Source organism: Pogona vitticeps, chromosome 6, assembly GCF_051106095.1.
Source record: "Pogona vitticeps strain Pit_001003342236 chromosome 6, PviZW2.1, whole genome shotgun sequence".
Classification (NCBI taxonomy): domain Eukaryota; kingdom Metazoa; phylum Chordata; class Lepidosauria; order Squamata; family Agamidae; genus Pogona; species Pogona vitticeps.
Window position 1 is genome coordinate 56,093,181 of NC_135788.1, and position 25,994 is coordinate 56,119,174.

At 42.8% G+C, this 25,994-nt stretch overlaps 2 protein-coding genes and 1 long non-coding RNA gene across 3 annotated transcripts in view; 2 read left to right on the forward strand and 1 right to left on the reverse strand.

Moving 5' to 3' along the window:
* Positions 1-25,994, reverse strand: part of LOC144583525 (uncharacterized) — a 359,409-nt gene that overhangs the window by 175,050 nt on the left and 158,365 nt on the right. The window lies entirely within an intron of this gene.
* The window catches only part of RAMP3 (receptor activity modifying protein 3), a 180,585-nt gene that overhangs the window by 19,519 nt on the left and 135,072 nt on the right, over positions 1-25,994 (forward strand). The window lies entirely within an intron of this gene.
* The window catches only part of LOC144583522 (uncharacterized), a 29,710-nt gene continuing 4,621 nt past the window's right edge, over positions 906-25,994 (forward strand). Inside the window, exon 1 of the mRNA XM_078377404.1 lies at positions 906-21,439. Coding sequence (XP_078233530.1) covers positions 4,954-8,478 — 3,525 coding nt within the window. The 5' untranslated portion in view covers positions 906-4,953 and the 3' untranslated portion in view covers positions 8,479-21,439. The remainder of the gene's footprint in view (positions 21,440-25,994) is intronic.

Below are 25,994 nucleotides of genomic sequence, written 5' to 3' on the forward strand. Positions count from 1 at the left end.
TTGGCGATGACCCGCTGATCCATCGGCTGGAGTACCGGGGTGGTGTTAGGCGGCAGGAACATTATCTTGATGAAGCTGAACTCCTGCAACAAGTCATCCTCAAGGCCTGGAGGATGGGCAGGGGTGTTGTCCATCAGGAGCAGGGCCTTCAGTGGCAGGTCCTTCTCCACAAGGTAACGCTTCACAGCTGGGCCAAAAGCGTGATTGACCCAGTCCACAAACAGGGTGCGTGTGACCCAAGCCTTGGCATTGGATCGCCACATCACGCTCAGCTGGGCTTTGTCCACCTTGTGCTTCTTGAAAGCCCGTGGATTCTCAGAGTGGTACACCAGCAAGGGCTTAATCTTCAGGTCCCCGCTGGTGTTGATGCAGAAGAGGAGGGTGAGACGGTCCTTCATGGGCTTGTGGCCAGGCAGCTTGCTCTCCTCTTGCGTCAGGAAGGTCCTTTTCGGCATCCTCTTCCAAAACAGGCCGGTCTCGTCGCAGTTGAAGACCTGCTCTGGACAGTACCCCTCTGTCATCACGACCTCCAGGAACTCCGTGGCAAACTCCTCAGCCACAGTAACATTGGAGCTGGCAGCCTCTCTGTGCCTCACCACACTGTGGATGCCGGATCTGGTTTTGAAGCGTTCAAACCAGCCTCTGTTTGCCTTGAACTCTTCTGGCTCAGCTGACCGGTTCTTTGCGATCCTGGTGACACCGCTCGCTGCATCCGTGGCAAGGATCTTCTCCCTCATCGCTACAATGGTGCCGATGGTGGATGGATTCCTGCCGTACTCCCTGGTGATGTCCGCGATGCGCTTGCCTCCATCGTACTTCTGGAGGATCTCCTTTTTCATCTCCAGGGTCATCTTCTCCCTGGTCGGCTTGCCAACCTCGGCAGAAGCAGGCTTCTTGGGACCCATGTCAGCTGTTGCTACGTTAAAAAAACAACAACAGTCAGTGCTTTACATCCGCTTCACCTTCCCACACACCTTCCCACACCTGGCCAAAACTGCCCTGGACAAACAAGTGGCATAACACCCCCCTAGCACAAGCTAAGAAAAAAACCCGCAGGAGAACAAATTCAGACCTACCTTTTGCTGTCCCAGAAGCTATGGAGAACTAGATTGCAGGCCACACCACGCCATGTCACAGGAGGATGCCTGACCAAAGAAATTTAGAAAGAAATTAGACTTAGCATAACAACCCCCCAGCACAAGGTACGATGAAGAAAACACAGGAGAAGACCTACCTCTAGCTGTCCCTGAAGCAGCAAACTCCACTGCAGGCCACACCACGCCACGTCACAGGAGGATGCCTGACCAAAGAAATTTAGAAAGAAATTAGACTTAGCATAACTACACTCCCCCAGCACAAGCTAAGAAAAAAAACCCACAGGAGAAGAAATTCAGACCTATCTCTTCCTGTCCCAGATGTTCTGGAAAAGTCCACCAAAGGCCACACCACACGACAGAAAGGAAAGCCTACAGTTAAAAAAAATCAAACTTGGCATCAGTCTTTTGCATTCAAATCCCCGCAACAGAAGCTACTGTACCTCCTAAATTTCCCCTGCAGGGTACCCAAAATTTTAAATCAAATTTCTGCACGCTTCTCCCACACAGAACGAATGCAATAGCAGATCCAAATTCTCCCAAGAAAAACCATTTAAGGAAAACCATTAAATTAAGACTCATGCAACATTTCCCACCCAACCAAGAAGAACAAAACAGTAGCCAGTAAAATTTTTAAATTCAGGTTTTAAATTAAAAATCCCAATCCAAGACGCAGCCAGCCACAGAACACCAGAAACTTTAAGGGAAACCATTTAAAATGAGACTCATGCAACATTTCCCACCCAACCAAGAAGAACAAAACAGTAGCCAGTAAAATTTTTAAATTCAGGTTTTAAATTTAAAATCCCAATCCAAGACCCAGCCAGCCACAGAACACCAGAGACATTAAGGAAAACCATTAAATTAAGACTCATGCAACATTCCCCACCCAACCAAGAAGAACAAAACAGTAGCCAGTAAAATTTTTAAATTCAGGTTTTAAATTTCAAATCCCAATCCAAGACGCAGCCAGCCACAGAACACCAGAAACATTAAGAAAAACCATTTAAAATGAGACTCATGCAACATTTCCCACCCAACCAAGAAGAACAATAGCCAGTACAGTACAGTAAAAAAAATTTAACTTTTGCATAGAACACCAGAAAAATCCATGCATGCACAGAACACCAGAAACATTAAGGAAAACCATTTAAAATGAGACTCATGCAACATTTCCCACCCAACCAACAAGAACAAAACAGTAGCCAGTACAGTACAGTACAGTACAGTAAAAAAATGTAAACTTTTAAAAGGCATGCACAAAACCCCCCTGCAATTTACCCAAAAATAAGAAAATAAAAATACACTACCTGTAATACTTATGCAATAAAACCCACCACCCACATAAGAGAACAAATGTAAACTTACCTTCTGCTAGCCAAGTTCTCCAGAAGAAACCAAGTTGCTCCTCACGAAGTCAGCCCTGGAACTCCACGTGCAAAAGTAAAGCCAGGCTGCATGGCGAAGGGTTTTTAAACTTTCCCTGCACAAGGCACAATGCATCCTGGGTATTGACTGTTTAAATTTGAAAGAAAACAGCAACAGGGAAAAACACCCTGGGGGCAGTCGCATTGCGAAACAGCGACCGTTAAAACGCCATTCAAGCGAAGCACGACCCCCAGGCTGTTAAAACCATTGCAAAGCGAAATGGGGACCCAAAATTTAATCACTATGCAAAGCATGGTCCCAACATCGCTAAGCGAAAATTGCCCATAGGGACCATCGGTAAATGGAGCGCAAAAACGCTCCGAAAAAGTAATCACTAAGCGATGTCATCATAAAACGGAGCACTCACTAAGCGAGGCATCACTGTATAAAAGTTGGGGAAAGCTTTTAAGCACTCTTCACTATAGGTTTCTAGTCTTTGCCAGATCAAGTCAGTCTGGGCCTGTCATCTTTGAGGATTGTATGTATACATTTACAAGTAGCATTGAGCAGTGTTCATCTGTTACCACTACTGCTGTTGCATATTGGTGAAAAGTTTTCAGTATTACCCGGAGTTTAGTGGAGATAAGTATAAGTAGGCCGCCCTTAGATTTACCCTTCTTATTACTAGGGGTGGCATATACTGATGAGCAGAAAATCCATCTAGTTCTATTGTATCTGTTGCCCATGTCTCTTGTAATATTAATATATCAAACTTAGTTAGGTACCTAGTGAAAGAAGCATCTTTATTTTTAGGATTCCAACCTGCTATATTCAGTGAGAGTAATGTAATGTTTTCTTTCAAATCTTGTCATTTCATCTGATTCAAAGTTACAGTGGTGCTTCGATTTATGACCATAATCTGTTCCAGAAGATGGACGTAACTCGAAAATGGTCGTAAATCAAAGCACCATTTCCATTCCAGCAGGAAAGAAAAATGATTAAAAAACCCCACAGCCAACCCCATCGCAATGCAAGGGGCTGAAAAACAAAGGAAAAAGCACACACACAGTCAGCCCCATCGCAATACGAGGTGCTAAAAAACAAAGAAAAAGTGCACACGCACACACAGTCAAGCCCCATTGCAATTCGAGGGGCTGAAAAACAAAGCTACACACACACACACACACACACACACACACACACACACACACAAACACACACACCACAATCAGCCCCATCAGCAAATATAAAAACACCCCCACACACACAGCACAGAAACATAACCCCCCAAACCCATGCTGCAAAACAAAGTAAATGTACTTACTCACAAGCAGAAAGCAGCTCCAGGCAGTCTGAAGCCTCCTCCCATGCACTCACTCTAACTGTTGGGGCGAAAGAGCTACAAAGTTCTTCGCCGACCAACGGTTAGGCCTCTAATTTGAATTCCCTGCCTTTTTTCCCCTACCTCTTTTGAGTATAACTCGAAGCTTCGGCCGCAAGTCAAAGCAAAATTTTGCAGCTGGAGCTGGTCACTGTTACATACAGCACTGATGTTACCTGTCTGTCATGGGTTTGGAGGGAAAGTTCCATCCTATGGGGAGTGGAAGGCGGGACATCAGGAGGAGGGGCTGTACTGTATATATATGTGGAGCGTGTGTGGAGAGCTGGAGGAGAAGCTGGAGGAAAAGCTGAGAGAAGAAGCTTGAGTGGGAGTCTGTGTGTCAGACAGGGTACTACTGTGTGTCAGTCAGTACCAACCTGATAGGTTCAGGTGTCTGTATGGTTAGCCAGAACTGATAGGTTCAGGGTCTGTGCTTCAAGTTAAGTGTTCTGTGTGAACCAAACTGTGTGTATGTATGATTGAGACTAAGCCACGTTACTGTATCTTATTCACTTGATCCTTTTATTTTTCCCTGTGTGTTATTTGAATAAACCTTGTTCGTTTATTTGTTAAAAATCCATCCCTGGTCTGTGTGACTTCTTATAGGGAATGGTTGGTGGCAGCTTAGTGAAACTGTGGCATATCCCAGTAGGTCTGGGTTTGTCACATTGATTGGTGTCCAGCGTGTGGGATACGACTGGTCCAGTTGTCCAGTGGTACAGCAAAGCCTTGGCAAGTGTGTCCAGAGCAAGGGGGGTCTAGTCAGGGACAATCTGAGAGCACGTAGGTAATCTTCTAGGTGTACCTCACGGGGGGGTGCGCTAGTAGAAGAACGTGTAACCTCAGATTGGGGACTAGATTAGGGAGCTCTGAGGCAGCCTGTTTGGGCGGGAAAAAAGCTGAGGCAAAACTGTAAAGTAACAGTGATCTAGCCTGCCTGCTGAGAGGCCTAGCAGAGGGGGGTAGACTCTGGCTCGCAACTGTTGCAAGTTAGTGCTGAAGAACAGCAGTAATCTATTGAAAGCTGGTTCTGAGGCAAAAGAAAAAAAAAAGTGGTCGCTTTATTTTGAGGCTTGACTTTTGAAAGCAGCCTGTTCTGGGGGGGGGATTATGCCCTTGACTCGAAGCCAAATGGCAGAAATGGGTGAAGTGAAAGACCCCCAGGTAGACCAAGGCTCTGAGGATGAATTTGGCTCAGTGCAGGGTGACAGCACGGGAGAACAGAACCCAGAACTCAGAAAATTGCTCATAGCCCAACAGCATGACCTGAGGGTGAGGGAGATGGAGCAAAGGGAAAGAGAGAAACAAAGACAATTTGAAATGGAATTGCAGAGAGAGAGAATGGAAAGAGAAGAAAGATTGGAGAGAGAGAAAATGGCGTTTGAGTTAAGAAAATTGGAACTGATGAATCAGAACAATAATAACAATAGGGATTCTGAGGGAGGCCAATTGTCTAAAGCTGACCTGAAGAAATTCCCTGTGTACCACAAGGGAGATTGTCCTGAGGTGTTCTTTTCCCTAGTGGAAAGAGCGTTTGTGGACTTCTCAGTAAAGGAAACTGAGAAGATGACCATCATGCGATCTTTAATCAGTGGCAGCCTGGCAGAAGTCTATGCAGAGATGCCACAGGAACTGATGAAAGATTTTGCAGAGTTTAAAAAACTGGTGTTTGCCAGACATGGGATAAATGCGGAACAGCTGAGGCAAAGATTCAGGTCAATCACCAAGAAACCAGAGCAGACTTTTACCCAAGTGGGGGCCCAACTGGTGAGGCTGCTAGAGAAATGGCTATCTCAGGAGGGGACAGAGACCTTTCAGCAGCTCAAAGACTTGATAGCGCTGGAACAGTTCTATTCAGTCCTGCATGGGGAACTGAAATTCCAGGTGAAGGAAAGGAAACCGAAATCTGTGGCAGAAGCAGCCGAGATCGCAGATTTTATTTCCCAAATAAGAAAGCCCTTGGGTGAGGGGAAATCGATGGGGAAACCTAAAGAAACCTACAGCAAGTACTCTCAGGGACCAGGGAAAAGCCAGCAAGGGGGAGGGGCCCATGGTGAAGGGAAGCCCTCAGACATGAAACCAAGACCTCAGATTTTGGAGGGAAAACCAAAACAAGATGAGAAAGACTCAAAATATAGCAGAAAATGTTATTTCTGTCAGGGAAAGGGCCATCTAATCTCAGAGTGTGAGAAATTAAAGCAGCTAAAAAGAATTGTGCCTCAGGATTCGAGTGGAACCAAGCCAAAAGCTATGTTCTGTGTCCAGAAAGAGCAAAGCTCCTTGTCACTGAGGGAGCCTGTTGCCATGGCTACTCAATCTGGAACAGTTACATCTGCTGATCAGGCTGAGGAAAATGGTCCTCTTGTGGAGGTCAGGCGCTGCTTGCTCGTGAGAACAGATTCTCAGTTGTTTGAAACCGCAGGGGTGGACGTAGGAATACTTGACCATCAGTATCGGGGGCTGAGGGACACTTGTTCCCAGGTGACCCTGTGCCATCCAGATATTATTCCTAGGGAATATATAATCCCAAATGAGAGCATGAAGGTGGCAGGGATTGAGGGGCAGGTGATCTCACTGCCAGTAGCGGAGGTACCTGTGAACTTTCAAGGCTGGAGGGGAGTTTGGTGGCTAGCGATTTCATCGACTCTGCCAGCAGCCGTGCTCGTGGGAAATGACCTGGCTGAACATGTGAAACGGGTGCTAGTGATTACACGCTCACAAGCCACCACGGGGACAGTTCAGGGGGGTACTGATGAGCCCGAGACGGAAGCAGAGGGGAGTTCAGAAGCTGTGGTGGAAACCTTAACCACAGACAGCCGATTTGGCCAAGAGCAAAAGGCAGACGCCACTCTCCAAAAGTGTTTTGAACAGGTGACTGACGCCCAGCTAACACCTGAAACCCCAGTGAGATTTCTAGAGAAAAAGGGGATTTTGTATAGAGAGACCCTGAGGAATATCTCAAAAGGGGGAGATGGGATCAGAAGTCAGCTAGTGGTACCTGAAAAGTATCGCCCCATGATCTTACAAAGGGGGCACTCTGACATGTTTGCTACGCACTTAGGGGTGAACAAAACACAGCAGAGAATCACACAGAATTTTTACTGGCCTGACATAGGGAAGCAGATCAGGGAGTTCTGTAAACAATGTGATGTGTGTCAGAGGCAGGGGAATAACCGTGACAGGACCAAAGCAAAGTTGTGCCCTTTGCCTGTGATTGACACTCCGTTCAAATGCATAGGGGTGGATATTGTGGGACCTTTGCCCAAGGCCACAAAGAGGGGGAACAGGTTCATTCTCACCATTGTGGACCATGCCACGAGGTACCCTGAAGCCATACCCTTGACTAACATTGAAACTAACACAGTGGCAGATGCCTTGGTGGGGTATATGTCCAGGATGGGATTTGCCTCAGAAATAATTACAGATTTGGGCGCATCGTTCACATCGAAGCTCATGAAACGCTTATGGCAAATCTGTGGAATTAAGCACAAGGAAACCACTGCCTATCACCCTGAAAGTAATGGGTTAACTGAGAAGTTCAATGGGACTCTAATGCGCATGATTAGGGCTTACTTGGCAGAGAATCCAAACAATTGGGACCAGAAGCTGCAATCCCTTTTGTTTGCTTATCGATCAGTGCCACAAGCCAGTACCGGGTTCAGTCCATTTGAACTTTTATTTGGGAGAAGGGTGAAAGGGCCCCTTGATTTGATCAAACAAAATTGGGAGCAGATCACCCAGGATGACCCACAAGACGTTGTGACATACATAGACACCTTGATGAATGACCTAAAGAGAAACCTAGAGCTAGCAGCAGAGACCCTGCAAGCTCAAAAGGTCAGAAAGAAAGCTTGGGATGACCAGCAAGCCAGAGAGAGGCACTTTAACCCAGGGGAGGAAGTGCTGTGGCCTAGGCTCTGCAAAGAGAACAAACTGCAGCTGGGTAGCCCAGAAATAAAATACTTGGGTCACATGGTAGGGGGAGGAGTGATCAAACCCCTAGAGGCCAAGATAGAAGCAGTTCGTGATTGGCCCCGACCCAACACCAAGAAAAAAGTTAAATCATTTCTTGGGTTGGTGGGCTATTACAGAAAGTTCATCCCGAGGTTTAGCGAGATTGCGGCTCCGCTGACCGATCTGACACGGAAGAAGACTGATGACCGCATCCCGTGGACCAGCGACTGTGAGGAGGCGTTCCAGAGGTTGAAGCAGGCGCTCATCAACTATCCAGTGCTGCGTGCTCCAGACTTCGACCGGGAGTTCATCATCTACACCGATGCGTCTAACAGCGGGGTAGGAGCAGTTCTTTGCCAGGAGGATGAGAATGGTGACCAGCATCCAGTGTCCTACCTGAGTAGGAAACTCCAGAAAGGTGAGAGACATTTGGCAACCGTGGAAAAGGAGTGCCTGGCCATAGTCTACGCGATCCAGAAGGCCAAGCCTTACATCTGGGGAAGACATTTTGTTCTGTGCACTGACCATTCACCACTGCAATGGTTAAAGACAATGAAAACCCACAATAGTAAACTTATGAGGTGGGCTTTAAACCTGCAAGACTATGACTTTGAAGTGAAGGTGGTCAGAGGGTCATTGAACTGTGTTGCTGACGCCTTGTCAAGAAGACCTGAAGAATGAAGACGGCGAAAGAAACATGGACTATGTATATATTTTGATGACAAAAAGTCAAATGTGTCTGTTTATTAAACATGTTGGTTTGTATGAATAAAGGTAACTTGATGTATTGTTAATGGTAAATGTTTAAATGCCTAATAGAGTGTAAGTATAAGTAAGTATGGTATTGTATGTTATTATATGACTGTTTTTGTTTGTTTTGGGTCCAGGTTGTTTTTTGGTGAAAAGCACCTTAGCTTTCCCCCTACAAAACAACTTATAAAGAGGGGAGGTGTTACATACAGCACTGATGTTACCTGTCTGTCATGGGTTTGGAGGGAAAGTTCCATCCTATGGGGAGTGGAAGGCGGGACATCAGGAGGAGGGGCTGTACTGTATATATATGTGGAGCGTGTGTGGAGAGCTGGAGGAGAAGCTGGAGGAAAAGCTGAGAGAAGAAGCTTGAGTGGGAGTCTGTGTGTCAGACAGGGTACTACTGTGTGTCAGTCAGTACCAACCTGATAGGTTCAGGTGTCTGTATGGTTAGCCAGAACTGATAGGTTCAGGGTCTGTGCTTCAAGTTAAGTGTTCTGTGTGAACCAAACTGTGTGTATGTATGATTGAGACTAAGCCACGTTACTGTATCTTATTCACTTGATCCTTTTATTTTTCCCTGTGTGTTATTTGAATAAACCTTGTTCGTTTATTTGTTAAAAATCCATCCCTGGTCTGTGTGACTTCTTATAGGGAATGGTTGGTGGCAGCTTAGTGAAACTGTGGCATATCCCAGTAGGTCTGGGTTTGTCACAGTCACAACTTGAAATGGTTGTATGTTGGGATGGTTGTAAGTCGAGGCACCACTGTAATATGGATTCTTGTATATCCTTCAATGCCCTTTTTCTATTAGACTTAGCAGATGATGGAACCGTCCCCTCAATTATCTTGTTAAAAGCCAGGTCATCAGAGGGAACAATCAAGTTGAAATTTAAGCCACCTTTGGTTATTATTATAGTTGGTTCCAGAGGAGTGTGGTTTTTAATTTCCTCCAGTATATTTTCTGGAGACCTGTGAGTAGAAGGGGGATAGTTCTCTGGTCCTGTCTTATCAGAGGGGGCCCGCTGCAAACCCTTCAATGTAACCACCAAACATTCCAGTCAGTTTATTGTAAAGCTTGGTCACCTATTGGTAAATTCCCAAAAGCCGAGAGTTTAGTTTCTACGTCATCTTCTAACCAGTTAAAATCTGACTTAATCTTGTGTATAAAATAATTCTTATCCTGTTTATTTCCTATGGCATCACTATTGCCGTATTGCTTTTGTAGCATTTGCCCCCTGAGATCTGCCTCCAGATTGATGAGATCTTCTTTAGGCAGTTCAATACCAAAAGCTGGCTTAATCCTGTCTATCATTCTATCCTCAGGACTTAACAAGGGCATGGGGTGCATTGTATTTCTAAAATATCTGACAACTGTTATACCTCTCTTGGATAGCTCTTCTACTATAGATTCTATTAGTTATTATGTTGTCCTTAAATATAACTACTGCACGGGCATGAGAATAGTTGTAGTACAGATAGTCCACCTTTAAGATTTTGCTTGGTGAAAGATGATTTGTATTTGAACTTTGTAGAATTTTAATTAAATTCCACTTGCGTTCATTTTGAGACAGAATACCTTTCCATTTTGGGTATCCACAGAATATTAAGATATTGTCCATTAGTTTTTGCTTCCAGTGAGCTTTGGTCTTTGGTTCTGTTATATTGTTCTTTGGTTGTCACTGTGACGATTGCCCTACGTCACTCCTGTCACTCATATTCAGGATCTCATTTGCATGAGCCTATGAGAGGAGTGGAGGGGCAGAGTCAGGGTATATAAGAAGGTTTGTCAGAGAGAGATAAAAGGTGGCAGAGTGAGAGAGAGAGATAGGGAGATAGTGAGAAAATATACTAATAGAGATAAGCTGGTCAAGGTTAATAGATAGAGCAGGTGGTGATTATGTGGGAAGATATATATGATATTTTAAAGATTTGATTATATGCACTGAATAAAGAACATCTGTGATTTCTGATTTAATTTAATACACTTCAATAAATAAGTTATGTTGGCAGTAACAAGACAAGTGTCTGGCCAAAGTCTTTTACATTGTGGATAAAGGAAATCCACTGGTGGCAGTGAGAAAAAGAGGGAACGTCACAATTGATATCTGCAGGTGGGAGGACATAGCATGAGCTTCTTTTGTTTGGTGGAACAAGCAGGGCCACGTGGTAAACATCACAGTTATTCTCAGTGCTAATATTTAAGACATCGTCCCAAGCATGCAGATGCAAGTAGATAAATAGGTACCACCTCAGTGGGAAGGTAAAGCGGCGTTCCCTAGTCACGCTGGCCACGTGACAACGGAAACTGTCTTTGGACAAGCGCTGTCTCTACGGCTTGAAAACGGGATGAGCACAGCCCCCTAGAGTCGGACACGACTGGACTAAGAATGTCAAGGGGAACCTTTATCTTTACCTTTACCCATGGGTCATTTCATATTTTTATATTCTCTTTATCAGAGAGGGCATTCTTCAAGTGTGTAGCTGTAGGGACCTTATGGGTTTTCCTCCTCTTATCCTTTTTATGAGGTCTGGATGCCTTTTCCTTCTTTCTAGGTTTAACCTCTACCAATTTAAATAAATGATTATAGTTCATCTTATGACCTAATTGTTTCTCTTTTTTTAATATTCTTTATATTTTTGCTCTTTTTCATTTTTATTTCTCTATTTTTATTTCCTTTAGGTTTAATCTTTTCCCTTCTGTACATTGTTTAGTCGTCCTGTTTTGGCTTATGTTCTTTGACTTGTTCTTTGCCTTCTTTCTAAGGACTTTTCTTTCACTCTGAGAGGTAGTTTGGGGAGTTTCAGTGCCTAATTTAGTTTGTTCATTGTTGTTTTTAGGCTGCTTGCCTAACTCAATTAGGGTTGTTAACAATTCATAGAGAAATGGTTTTATTTCCTTCATCTCATCTAAAATATCCCTTACCCATTGAAAAGGTGTACTATTATCTATCTCGTCTTTCTGCTTGGTTACTTTTGAGGGAGTCTATATGTCTGGTTGAATATAGGTAAAGGTAAAGGTTCCCCTTGATGTTTAGTCCAGTCGTGTCCGACTCTAGGAACGGGTGCTTATCCCCGTCTCCAAGCCGTAGAGCCAGCGTTTGTCCATAGACAGTTTCTGTGGTCACGTGGCCAGTGCGACTAAATAAGTACTGAGTTGGTACTTATTTATCGACTCACATTTACATGCCTTCGAACTGCTAGACTGGCAGGAGCTGGGACAAGTGATGGGAGCTCACTCCGTTGCATGGATTCGATCTTATGACTGCTGGTCTTCTGACCTTGCAGCACAGAGGCTTCTGTGGTTTAACCCACTGCGCCACCACGTCCCTCTGGTTGAATGTACCCTTGTTCTAATTCCTGTATCTGGATTATCATGAAGTCATCAAAATCCTTTCTACCCCCACTCACTAATTAATATCTTGTCCCGGCCAAATTATTCTCTGCAGTGGCCAGCTCTGTTGCCGAATCAGTTTCTGAGTCTCCCTGCCCTGTTCCATATATCCCACCTTTATAATCAATTCACCAGTCTAAATTGGGAGTGTGGGAAGATCTAGATATATTATCATGGTTACCATCATTATTGTCTTTGTTATTAGTAATGCCACCCTCTCTAAGGGGGAAAAAGTTAGAAATTTTCTTTTGCCTCCTACTTCTTTGTCCCAATGTAATGTTGTGTATGGGAGAAATTCCCAGTTTCTTATATTCCTGTCTAGTGAGTACCATTATTCAGAAATGAATTCAATCCAAATTAAAGACATATTAATTGTCAATAAACACAAAAGACTCTTAATCCAAATTAATGAGGATTTAAAAGTACCAATCCTTATGCTATCAGAAAACAACCAAAAGCAATAGGAGGTAAAAAATAAAGGGTAAGATATTTTAAATGCCTGATCAGACAGTCTCTCATCAGCTCTGGGGAGAGTTTAAAATCCTCCAGTGAACTGTCACCCAATCTCAGTCTCTTGCTACAGTATTTCTTCTCAGTTTTCTTAAATGGCCCCAACCTGGCTTGCAGAATATTCCAAAGAGATACAGTAAGTCTTCACCAGCTTCTCCAGTGTCCACAAATCAGCGGTTGCTCCCTCCTTTCCAGACACAAAATGTTCTGCTTTCCATTAGGCTGAGTTGCAAAGACAATCTCAGTGCAATACAGCTATGCAAGGTCCAGCAATCTGGAGAGACAGCCCTCCCTCTTTCTGCAAATCACTGTCAAAGAGTCATATACTTCGAAGAGGGAGAAAGCCGTCAGGTGATGTGCTATTCAGTCCAAAGCAATTTAATCCAAAATGGTAGATCCTATAAACGTATAGCTTCAGATCCTTAGAATTCTGGAGTTTATAACTGTCTGTCCATCTTTATTGGCTCAGTGCTTTGTTATTGCAGGCATTCCCTTATGACCATCATCTCTCAGCAGCCAGTAACAGCAAAAGGAAAAAGCATTCTTTTGATACTGTCTTGTTGACAGGAATAAACTTCCCAGGCAGTAAAAAGGAGGCTAAAAGCTTATATAATGCAAATAAACCTTTTACTCCCCTGAGCTCAGTAACAAGTTATCTGCAGCTGCCACTGCCCAACCGGAAGTTTTCTCACAAGAGTATGTGTTACTTTTTATACTTGCTACATCTTCAAAGCTAATATGGAAAAATTCATCTAAACATAAACATAATTTTACACCAGGTTCTTGTACGTTTTTATTATTTTTACAATACAGTTGTGCCCTGCTTAATGATTACCCCATATAATGAGGAATCTGCTTCACGACAATGTTTTTGCGATCGCAATTGTGATCGCAAAATGATGTTTTAATGGGGTTTTTTCGCTTTGTGACGATCCGTTCCCTGCTTCGGGAACCGATTCTTTGCATTACGATGATCAAAACAGCTGATCGTCGGATTTTCAAAATGGCCACTGGCTGCTCAAAATGGCTCCCCACTGTTTTTAGGAGGTATTTTTCGCTTAACAGGCACCTGAAAATGGCCACCGTATGGAGGATCTTCGCTGGACGAGCAGGTATTCAGCCCATTGGAACACATTGAACGGTTTTCAATGCATTTCAATTGGCTTTTTTATTTCACTTGATGACGTTTTTGCTCTACAGCAATTTTGCTGGAACGAATTAATGTTGTCAAGCGAGGCACCACTGTTGAGGCACCACTGTAAAGTGAAATACAACCTCACATACGCCTTCAGTGCTGTTATCTAGTGAATGTAATGTTGTTCAGTGTTTCTGTGAGGCTCTGTTACAGTTCTTCCCTTAATAACTGGCTTGTGATTATTCCCAGGTGTGAAACCTTAAAATGACCTGTGTGTTCTAAGCCCTGGATTCTTAAACAGCTATGTCCTCAGGTTTACAGAAAGCAAGCATAATCAATGCTAGAATTCAGGTCCTTTGGTGTCATAGTTTGAAGTTTATAGGTCCAGAAGGACTCCTTCCTGAGGAGTTCCTTGTGAGTGTTTTTATATTTCTTTCAAGTAGCCTGATATATGACCAGACATTTGAACTCATTGTATTTATGATTAAATCCCCAAAATTGGACACCAGGGGTGCTTCTGTTTTTTGTTCCTGTGACGTTTACCACATAATTTCCTAATGTGCTCTTAAGGAGCCAGGGTTCCCTCCCATCCCAGGATGTGTCCCTGTTCAGTTGAAATTGGGAGCAGGGAATCTCCATATTCTCCAGCATGGGACTACTCTACATTCTCCTGCAGAGCTATATCTCTATGTGCCGCTCAAACTCCCTTCTCACGAGAAGAGGGCAGTTTTCCTTTTGCAATGGGAGGGGGGAGAGGAGGACTGCAGGATTAGAGAGAGAGACAGGTGGAGAGGAAGGAGACAGGCAGAGAGGGAGCTGTGACTCATCCAGCAGCATTTTTCACTCATCACAGACAAGTGGACAAGTGCATTTTTCAAGCCCTGCTAATGTGTGATTGATATTTGAGGATACATGTCCTCAAGGGGTGTGTTGTAGTCCCTACATACTGTATATAAGTTTACATGAATACAGTACCAGGTATACCACATTTTTGTGGAGCAAATAGTGAATTGTTTCAGATCCATGTTTAGATTAATTGCATCCACTCTATAGTTTTTTTGTAAAGTTTTTAAATAATTTTTTTTAGTAATGGGACAGATGGAACATTTGCGAGTTTGTCATTTTGTTCTTATCGTAAGATATATTTGCATGCATCAAAAGGTCTTTAAAATTCTGTGTTCTCTTAAATCCTATGAAAGGTGGTAAAAAGCAGCCTGGTGTGTCATTAATTCGATGTCAGTGTTTTAGGATTGTCTTTCTGATGCTATTTGATAGGGGATATAGTCAAATGTGGGAGGCAGTGGACGACTTCAGGGCCTAGTGTGCTCTGGTCCATGGGATCACGAAGAGTCGGACATGACTTAACGACTAAACAACAACAGTAGTCAAATGCACAAGTGATTCTATTTTTCTTTTTCTTTCAATAGAGACTCCCTGTTGGTTGTGTATGCCCTATACTTCATTTTTTGTAATTATGTTATTGGGGTAGCCTCTGTCCCTAAAGCTGTCTATTAGTGGGCTGCTTTCCTGTGTAAAATCCGTTGTTCAAATAGAATTTATTCTAATTCTCAAGAATTGGTGAATAAGGAGGTTCCTTCTCAGCAGGAGTGGATGTAATGATCTAAAGTGAAAATAGGAATTCCTAGCTGTACTTTTCTAAAAGGAACAAATTGCTAATTTTCCCTCTGTTTTTTTTAAATAACACAGTATCTAGAAATGCTGTGCAGTTTTTATATGATAGCCATGAGAATTTGATATTTTCATTCACTGTATTATTCCAGTTACAGAGTAATAACCACAAAAAGATCATCTAATGTTTCAGAAAAATTATTTGTGAAACGAAGGGATTTTTTCCAGGTTACAAATAATGCTATTTTCTATATCAGCCATATCTAGATTAGCTATACTGGGTGCTGCTGTGAGTCCCATAGCTACCCCTTTAATTTGCATATAAAATTCTCTTGCAAAATTGAAATAATTCCTTTCTAATACAATGTCCAAAATGTCAAGGATAATTTCCACACTAAGGCAGAACAAGGCCTATGATAATCAGCAGCCATATTTGACAGGTGTGCAAAATGCTGAATCATGCAGAATGTGTATTAAATTAAGTAGTGTCTGGGGTGATGCAATGTCCTTACTGATTGGCTATGTGTAAATGTGCATGTGTATAACTGTGTGGACATGTGGAGAAGATGTGGGATCCCTTCTGGGGAATGTCATGCTGCTGGTTTGTACTGCTAAAGCTTCTGTATATATTGTAAATATACTTGGTGTTGGAAGAAGCTGTCTTTCTATGTGTGATTCAGCTGGACTGCCTGGACTGGGACAAAACTCTGCAAATTTACTCAGTTACAAAAGTTCTTATAGAAAATATGTTGGTAGAACCTGTTGGTCTCTAGAGAGTAGAACATTCTCTAACTTGTCTTGAGTCCTCATGAGGCATGCTAGTATAGGAGGCCACATCCATAGTTAACAGGAAAGATGTTGTGACCGCTAGCTTTTCAATTTTAGAAATGAAACCTGTCATGTCTTTTATATTGGTTTTTATTTTCCACACTTAGCGTTTCAGGAAACTGTCTAAATATTTTGATAGGGATTCCAATACTAAATTAACCCCTGAGATTATGAGGCATCCGGCAGGAAGATGATCCATTTTATGATTTGTAGGAAGAATGTAAAATAAGGGGATTCTAGGATTAATAATTTAGGAGTGCCATGTGAATGGGCTGGTTAATAATTCCCAGGAACAAAGCTTCATCCAACATTGCTCTTATGATGGATTTCATGTGTTGTTGGGTAGAGTCATTATTAATCTTCTGGTAGCTGGTTGTATCATTTAATTGTCTGTATGCCTCAAAATAATAATCTCTATTTTATATTACAATGGCTCCCTCTTTGTCTGCCTCTTTTATAATTATAGATTTATTTGAGGCTAAGTTCTTTATGACCTGATATTGTCTTTTAGAAAGATTATGCCATTTTAGTGTAAATCCTTTGGCTGCCTCTATGTCCCATAATACCACTTTTTCAAATATTTGAATGGTAAATTTAGTTATATTTGGGACAAAAGTAGATTTAGGACATGGTAGAAATAAAGAGAGCCTCGTGGCGCAGCGGTTAAACCGCTGTACTGGAGCTAAAACTGTGCTCATGAACTGGGGTTCAATCCCAGGTAGCCAGCTCAAGGTTGACTTCTATCCTTCCAAGGTCGATAAAATGAGTACCCAGCTCACAGGGGGGGGCAATGTGTAGCCTGCATAATTAACTTATAAACCACCCAGAGAGTGTTTGAAGCACTATGGGGCGGTATATAAGCAGCACGCTTTTTGCTTTTGGAGTGTCTTCCTATGTTGCACTATACCTGAAGAGTTTTTAAAGTTGCCTTATCAATTTAAAGAGATCTCCCCTGGCTCCGAATGGTATTAGAACAAAACTCAGTCCTAAATTCAAAACCTGTGATTCTAAACCAGTAAGGGGTGAAGAGGAAAGATTCACCACTAGGTTTTATAATGTCCCCTTTGGATTTGGCCTCTGCAGGAAAATTTCACCTGTCCTTTTTTGTTTGTATTCCTTGCCCTAAGACTCCAAGTGTTGATGCTTTCGTCCCCCTCTAAGCCTTTCTGTGGTGTCAGTATCTGAAAGTTATTCTAAGAAGCTTGCCTAAGAGACTTTCTTCTATCTAATTAAGATGGAAAAGGTCCACCAATTATATGTTTTTCCACTTTTATAATTGTTCATGTCTCTATTGAATTTTTTAACTCTAATTCTTTAAGTTTTGGTTCAAATTCTCTATTGATTTCTCTATTGCTTTAGTTCTATTTTCAAATAGAATATAGGGACATGTGTTTTAATAGCATTTCCAATGTCTTACTTTCAAGACATTGGAAGGGTTAACTCACAATAAGAGAAAATGCTTTATTTAATCTAAATTGCCCCCTAAATTGTCAGAACAATGCAAGCTACACAGAGGAAAGCTATCCTGATAATTCAAAGAATTATGGAGCAGGCTTATTGTGCACAATGTATTCACATCCCCCAGTCCAAATGCATAGTGTTTTGTTGTGGAACTATAAGCTGAAAAGAGAAGAGAAAAGGAGGAGAAAATGCTCAAAATGGAGTATCTCTCCTCTGTTGTTTATGATATTATTAATTCAAGAAAGCGCAATCATTTTCATCTTACTTGTCTTCTGAAAAATCTCAACATCAAATGTCAGGATAAAGTCCTTGACACTGAAGTCTTGAACCAAACATGGATGACAAGCATTTTTACAATTTTAAAATTATGACAGCTCCAGTGGGCTGACCGTGTCATCAGCATGTCAGACAACTCTACCCAAAACATATTTTCCATGGAGAGCTTGTTACAGGTGCTCAGTTGCATGGTGAACAAAAGAAGTGATTCAGTGGTACACTGAAGGCAAACCTGAAAGCAATACATGTCAATTGGTAAGGTCTCACTCAAAAAGGAAATGTCTGGTGAAATTTGTCAAACAACAGGCTTTAAAAATGAATAAGAAGAGGCAAGGATTTACAAAAGAAGAAAGAAGTGAAAAAGCAAGGATGTACCATTTTGATTGCCCTTCAAGCCCAGGATCAACTAACCCGAGCCCAGTGTTTCTGTATCTTCCAGGCTCATGTTGGGCTAATTAGTCACCAGTATATGCATCAAGATGCCATTACTCAAACTTAACAGTTCACGTCTGTTTCTCGATGAATAGTGAATCTGATGGAGATTGTCTTCTTTGAAAATTAAGAATGAACTATTGTAACATCTGTTGTATGTGTTAAGAAGATAAATGCTATCTAGTGGTGGCTGATGCCAATTGTGTAAGGAGATCCAAGCGCAACTTCTTGTTACAATACAGTCACAAGCTTGCTAGAAGATGTGGATTTAAGTATCTTGATTTCAGCAAAACTTTGTTTGTTTGTTTAGAGAAAGGTCTTCATTTGCTTGCAGAAGAACAGTAAAGATAGGGTCAGCCTGACCTCCCATGGGAGGGAGTTCCAGAGTCTGGGAACAGCAACAGAGAAGGCTTTCTCCCATGTCCCCACCAAAGATGCCTGTGAGGGTGGTAGAACTGAGAGAAAGACCTCTCTTGATGATCTTAATACACGGGCATGCTCATAAACAGTGGCACAGTCTTTTAGATAGCTTGGACCCAAGCCATTTAGGTTATAGGTTAAAACCAGCACTTTGAATTGTGCCCAGAAATGGTTCAGCAGCCAGTGGATCTGCTGTAACAGTGATGTTACCTGTTAACGATCTGCCTGTGGCATTTTGGACCCACTTATTTCAGACAAGACAGAGGTGCTCCTGGAGAGCCGAAAAGCAGATTAAGGCTGGATCCCTATTCTACTTCCTCTGAAAACACAGGTGTATAGCTTAGGTGCACTTCAATTAAGTTACTTAATATTGGCTTTAGCATCTGAATAAGAGCATCATAATCTTCTACTACTTTTGCTTCTTCCTCTGGAAACTCCTTTCTTCAAACAATTAATCTAGAGCTATACAATAGATTTTTTATATTACTTTTCACCTTTGAATCCCAGTGTATGCCTACACTGGCTTTGATGAATATGTGAGGGTAAAAATCTGTCTTTTAACACAACTGATGTTCCAGCATCAACCCATTTCTATAAGCAAAGGCTGGTGATTGCTTTCATGTCTTTTTCCCACTGGAAAGTTCTTGAACCATAGGACTCCTGAGGATGGCAATAGGATATAATTAATCACACTTTCTACTCTACAACAGAAGAAAGTAAACTCACTTTCTGAATCACCTGGTCCTGAGCCATTACATTAAACTCTTATGGCAGGGTGAAAATAGGAAGAAAACCCTTGGATGGAAATTTTTTGTCCAGGTTACTTAAAAGCAAATTATGTGTAATTGTTCAATGTATTCTATAAAGCTGTTATTCATCAACTTATTGAACTATCCTGCAGTATTCCAAGAAATAAATCTAATAGGATGGGAGGGGCGGAGCTACAAACAGCAAAGGGAGCAAGGAATCTGGCTCTCCAGATTTCTGCTGCGTGCTGTGGATCCAGACCTTCCCCAAGGAATTGGGGAGAAGGGGGGTTAGGAGGAACCCACCCTGTGTTGCAGGAGGGAAGAAAAATTCGGGGGGTGGGGTGGAAAGCATCCACCTCTCAGATTATTCCTTCTCCAGACAAAGGATCCTCGCCGACACCATTTTTTTTAATGTCGTCCTAGCTGTGAAGCTCCGCGGAGGGAAGCATGAAGATTTATGAATGACTTGCACCAACAAAGATTAACCAGCTCCAATACTGCCTCTGTAAGTACAAAAATAAACTTAAGTGGCTGATTTTAAAGAAGATAGTGTAATCCTAGAAGCGGCCAAGAAGCTTTAAACCCAGACAGATCGGTATTTCATTACTGCGTCACGCCTGCATAACAGAAACTGGAACTAACAAAGGCAGAGACAAAACAAACTCTTGCCTCGTATCCTCTGTCCTCGATGGGAACAGCTTATAGTTTCTCTTATAAACTTTTATAATAATAATAACAAAAAAGAGGTTTTAAGGAGATGAGATGCTGCCAGAGGTGGATATTAATTTAAAGGAGGTTTTATAATGACTGAATCTTCAATCTACAATCGAAACTATTTGGTGAAAGTCGGAGTCTGGGACACTATAAATCATTAGCTCTGCTTAAGTACTTTATGGCTCCTCGGTCAGAAGAAGTAAGCAAGCTGTGTTTCTTCAAATGAGGTGCATATCTCTGCCTATCTACCTTTCAACAAGGATGGATGTAACCGAAGGAATTATAAATGCCTTCCAGAATATACAATTTAACATTATGAACTGTCTTAATATGCAATTTTCGGAACTCCAGACTGCGCTTTCGGAGATAAAGGAAAAGAGAGAATTGGGAATTTTTGTCAGAACAGCGTATTGAAACACAAGCAGGAACAGACCAGCTCACGTCGACAAGCACAAGAAAGAGCGATTGCATCTGTTTTTAGAAAGGAGGATAAAATCTTTGAAAAGCAGGTTAGGAAAACTGATATGTATTGTGAGAAAGAGGATCAGATGGGTGAAAAAGAGATGTGTCCTAATTTGATGGGTGTATATGGTAATCGAAGAAGCCAAAAGGCGAGGCTGAAAGGGGAACGGGATGATTACAAATCAGACATTGCTTGGTCTCAATGGCAAATTATGATGATTGGGAAAAATCCATCAAATCGGAGAGAAAATAGTTTAACTGGGTTCCATAGATGGCATTATAAAACTAGGAAAAAGGAATAGTTGATGATTATAACAATAAAATGATTTTGATTTATGTTTGGAGATAAATGACAATTAAGAATTATTAACTGTGTAATCTGGAATATGTATGATGAATATAGGGTAATAATGTGATAAGAGATGTGGATAATTTTCGAAGTTCTGATGAAAGGTAAAATTTGGTTATGAAATACATGTATGTGTAGATGGAAAATAGAGTCTCAATAGAGCACTAGAGATTATCAAGCTAGATAAATATACTTTGTGACTCTGTTTATGATGAATATATTATTAGAAATGGATGATTTTAAGACACATATCTAAAGAAACAAATTTAGAAGGTGAGACATATAATTATATACTTATTCTCTGAAATATGGATACCATGTGAAATTCTGATATGGAATACATATTTGCATAGATTGTAAACTGAAGCCAATATAGTGTAGGAGATCATTTTGCATTTATATAAAGACACTAAGCACATATGAAATATAATATGATTTAAGTAGCCAATGTTAGATATATTATTTTGTGGTATTGCTCTGTTTTGTCTTTCATTTGGTGTTGTTTGTTGTTGAAATGCGGTTTTTCCATGATGGTGGTGTGGTAAACCCAGACCTACTGGGATATGCCACAGTTTCACTAAGCTGCCACCAACCATTCCCTATAAGAAGTCACACAGACCAGGGATGGATTTTTAACAAATAAAAGAACAAGGTTTATTAAATAACACTCAGGGAAAAATAAAATGATCAGGTGAATAAGATACAGTAACGTGGCTTAGTCTCAATCATGCATACACACAGTTTGGTTCACACAGAACACTTAACTTGAAGCACAGACCCTGAACCTATCAGTTCTGGCTAACCATACAGACACCTGAACCTATCAGGTTGGTACTGACTGACACACAGTAGTACCCTGTCTGACACACAGACTCCCACTCAAGCTTCTTCTCTCAGCTCTTTTCCAGCTTCTCTTCAGCTTCTCACACACGCTCCACATATATATACACAGTACAGCCCCTCCTCCTGATGTCCCGCCTTCCACTCCCCATAGGATGGAACTTTCCCTCCAAACCCATGACAGACAGGTAACATCAGTGCTGTATGTAACACCTCCCCTCTTTATAAGTTGTTTTGTAGGGGGAAAGCTAAGGTGCTTTTCACCAAAAACCAACCTGGACCCAAAACACACAAAAACAGTCATATAATAATATACTATACCATACTTACTTATACTTACACTCTATTAGGCATTTAAACATTTACCATTAACAATACATCAAGTTACCTTTATTCATACAAACCAACATGTTTAATAAACAGACACATTTGACTTTTTGTCATCAAAATATATACATAGTCCATGTTTCTTTCGCCGTCTTCATTCTTCAGGTCTTCTTGACAAGGCGTCAGCAACACAGTTCACTGACCCTCTGACCACCTTCACTTCAAAGTCATAGTCTTGTAGGTTTAAAGCCCACCTCATAAGTTTACTATTGTGGGTTTTCATTGTCTTTAACCATTGCAGTGGTGAATGGTCAGTGCACAGAACAAAATGTCTTCCCCAGATGTAAGGCTTGGCCTTCTGGATCGCGTAGACTATGGCCAGGCACTCCTTTTCCACGGTTGCCAAATGTCTCTCACCTTTCTGGAGTTTCCTACTCAGGTAGGACACTGGATGCTGGTCACCATTCTCATCCTCCTGGCAAAGAACTGCTCCTACCCCGCTGTTAGACGCATCGGTGTAGATGATGAACTCCCGGTCGAAGTCTGGAGCACGCAGCACTGGATAGTTGATGAGCGCCTGCTTCAACCTCTGGAACGCCTCCTCACAGTCGCTGGTCCACGGGATGCGGTCATCAGTCTTCTTCCGTGTCAGATCGGTCAGCGGAGCCGCAATCTCGCTAAACCTCGGGATGAACTTTCTGTAGTAGCCCACCAACCCAAGAAATGATTTGACTTTTTTCTTGGTGTTGGGTCTAGGCCAATCACGAACGGCTTCTATTTTGGCCTCTAGGGGTTTTATCACTCCTCCCCCTACTATGTGACCCAAGTATTTTATTTCTGGGCTACCCAGCTGACACTTGCTCGCCTTTACTGTTAGCCCTGCTGCACTTAACCTCTGCAGCACTAACTCCAGGTGTTTCAGGTGATCTTCCCAGGTATTACTGAAGATCCCTATGTCGTCAATGTAGGCCACAGTAAAGTCACTGAGCCCTGCCAAGGTCTGGTCCATCAGCCTTTGGAATGTGGCTGGTGCATTTCTGAGACCAAAGCTCAGGACTCGAAACTCATAGAGACCAAAAGGGCTGCAAAAGGCGGTCTTTTCTTGATCCCTGGGATCAATTCTTAATTGCCAATATCCCTTTACCAGGTCCAATGATGAGATGAACTGACAACCCCCTATGGTTTCAATCAGGTTGTCTAGCCTGGGCATTGGGTAGGCATCAGGAGTGGTTACGCGGTTTAATTTCCTGTAATCTACACAGAACCTAATGCTCCCATCAGGCTTATCCACTAGGACTATCGGAGAGGACCAAGGACTAGAAGAGGGGACGATTATGTTCTCCCTAAGCATCTCGTCCAGCTCCTTCCGCACCTTGTCCCTATAGGGTCCCGTCACTCGGTATGGGGATACTGCCTGCGGGGGTGCATCCCCTGTGTGGATCCGATGCATCACTCCCTTCACTATCCCCGGCTTGTTGGAAAACACCTGTTGGTATTTAATGAGCAGCATTTTTAGTTCTTGCTGCTGGTCTTGGGTGAGTGCAGGACTGATCTTTACCTCCTCTGGGTTGTATTTTACTTCCCCTCTACCCTCCCAGAAGGGTAATTCAGCTTCCTCACTCTCAGCTGCTTTTATCGCAAATAAAACCCTCTGTTCCCCTCTGTAGTAGGGTTTTAGGGCATTCACATGAACCACCCTCCTTGCTTGGTTCTCCTCCTGCTCTATAAGGTAGTTCAGGTCTGACATCTTGGAAATGACCCTATATGGTTCTGCCCATTTGAGCTGCAGTTTGTTCTCTCTGCAGGGCCTAAGCCAAAGCACTTCCTCCCCTGGGTCAAAGTGCCTCTCTCTAGCTTTGTGGTCATACCATGTTTTCTGTCTGACCTTCTGAGCTTGCAGGTTTTCTGCTGCCAGTTCTAGGTTTCTCTTTAGGTCATTCATCAAGGTGTCTATGTATGTCACAACGTCTTGTGGGTCATCCTGGGTGATCTGCTCCCAATTTTGTTTGATCAAATCAAGGGGCCCTTTCACCCTTCTCCCAAACAAAAGTTCAAACGGACTGAACCCGGTACTGGCTTGTGGCACTGATCGATAAGCAAACAAAAGGGATTGCAGCTTCTGGTCCCAATTGTTTGGATTCTCTGCCAAGTAAGCCCTAATCATGCGCATTAGAGTCCCATTGAACTTCTCAGTTAACCCATTACTTTCAGGGTGATAGGCAGTGGTTTCCTTGTGCTTAATTCCACAGATTTGCCATAAACTTTTCATGAGCTTCGATGTGAATGATGCGCCCAAATCTGTGATTATTTCTGAGGCAAATCCCATCCTGGACATATACCCCACCAAGGCATCTGCCACTGTGTTAGTTTCAATGTTAGTCAAGGGAATGGCTTCAGGGTACCTCGTGGCATGGTCCACAATGGTGAGAATGAACCTGTTCCCCCTCTTTGTGGTCTTGGGCAAAGGTCCCACAATATCCACCCCTATACATTTGAACGGAGTGTCAATCACAGGCAAAGGGCACAACTTTGCTTTGGTCCTGTCGCGGCTATTCCCCTGCCTTTGACACACATCACATTGTTTACAGAACTCCCTGATCTGCTTCCCTATGTCAGGCCAGTAAAAATTCTGTGTGATTCTCTGCTGTGTTTTGTTCACCCCTAAGTGCGCAGCAAACATGTCAGAGTGCCCCCTTTGTAAGATCATGGGGCGATACTTTTCAGGTACCACTAGCTGACTTCGGATCCCATCTCCCCCTTTTGAGATATTCCTCAGGGTCTCTCTATACAAAATCCCCTTTTTCTCTAGAAATCTCACTGGGGTTTCAGGTGTTAGCTGGGCGACAGTCACCTGTTCAAAACACTTTTGGAGAGTGGCGTCTGCCTTTTGCTCTTGGCCAAATCTGCTGTCTGTGGTTAAGGTTTCCACCACAGCTTCGGCACTCCCCTCTGCTTCCGTCTCGGGCTCATCAGTACCCCCCTGAACTGTCCCCGTGGTGGCTTGTGAACATGTAATCACTAGCACCCGTTTCACATGTTCAGCCAGGTCATTTCCCACGAGCACGGCTGCTGGCAGAGTCGATGAAATCGCTAGCCGCCAAACTCCCCTCCAGCCTTGAAAGTTCACAGGTACCTCCGCTACTGGCAGTGAGATCACCTGCCCCTCAATCCCTGCCACCTTCATGCTCTCATTTGGGATTACATATTCCCTAGGAATAATATCTGGATGGCACAGGGTCACCTGGGAACAAGTGTCCCTCAGCCCCCTATACTGATGGTCAAGTATTCCTACGTCCACCCCTGCTGTTTCAAACAACTGAGGATCTGTTCTCACGAGCAAGCAGCGCTTGACCTCCACAAGAGGACCATTTTCCTCAGCCTGATCAGCAGATGTAAATGTTCCAGATTGAGTAGCCATGGCAACAGGCTCCCTCAGTGACAAGGAGCTTTGCTCTTTCTGGACACAGAACACAGCTTTTGGCTTGGTTCCACTCGAATCCTGAGGCACAATTCCTTTTAGCTGCTTTAATTTCTCACACTCTGAGATTAGATGGCCCTTTCCCTGACAGAAATAACATTTTCTGCTATATTTTGAGTCTTTCTCATCTTGTTTTGGTTTTCCCTCCAAAATCTGAGGTCTTGGTTTCATGTCTGAGGGCTTCCCTTCACCATGGGCCCCTCCCCCTTGCTGGCTTTTCCCTGGTCCCTGAGAGTACTTGCTGTAGGTTTCTTTAGGTTTCCCCATCGATTTCCCCTCACCCAAGGGCTTTCTTATTTGGGAAATAAAATCTGCGATCTCGGCTGCTTCTGCCACAGATTTCGGTTTCCTTTCCCTCACCTGGAATTTCAGTTCCCCATGCAGGACTGAATAGAACTGTTCCAGCGCTATCAAGTCTTTGAACTGCTGAAAGGTCTCTGTCC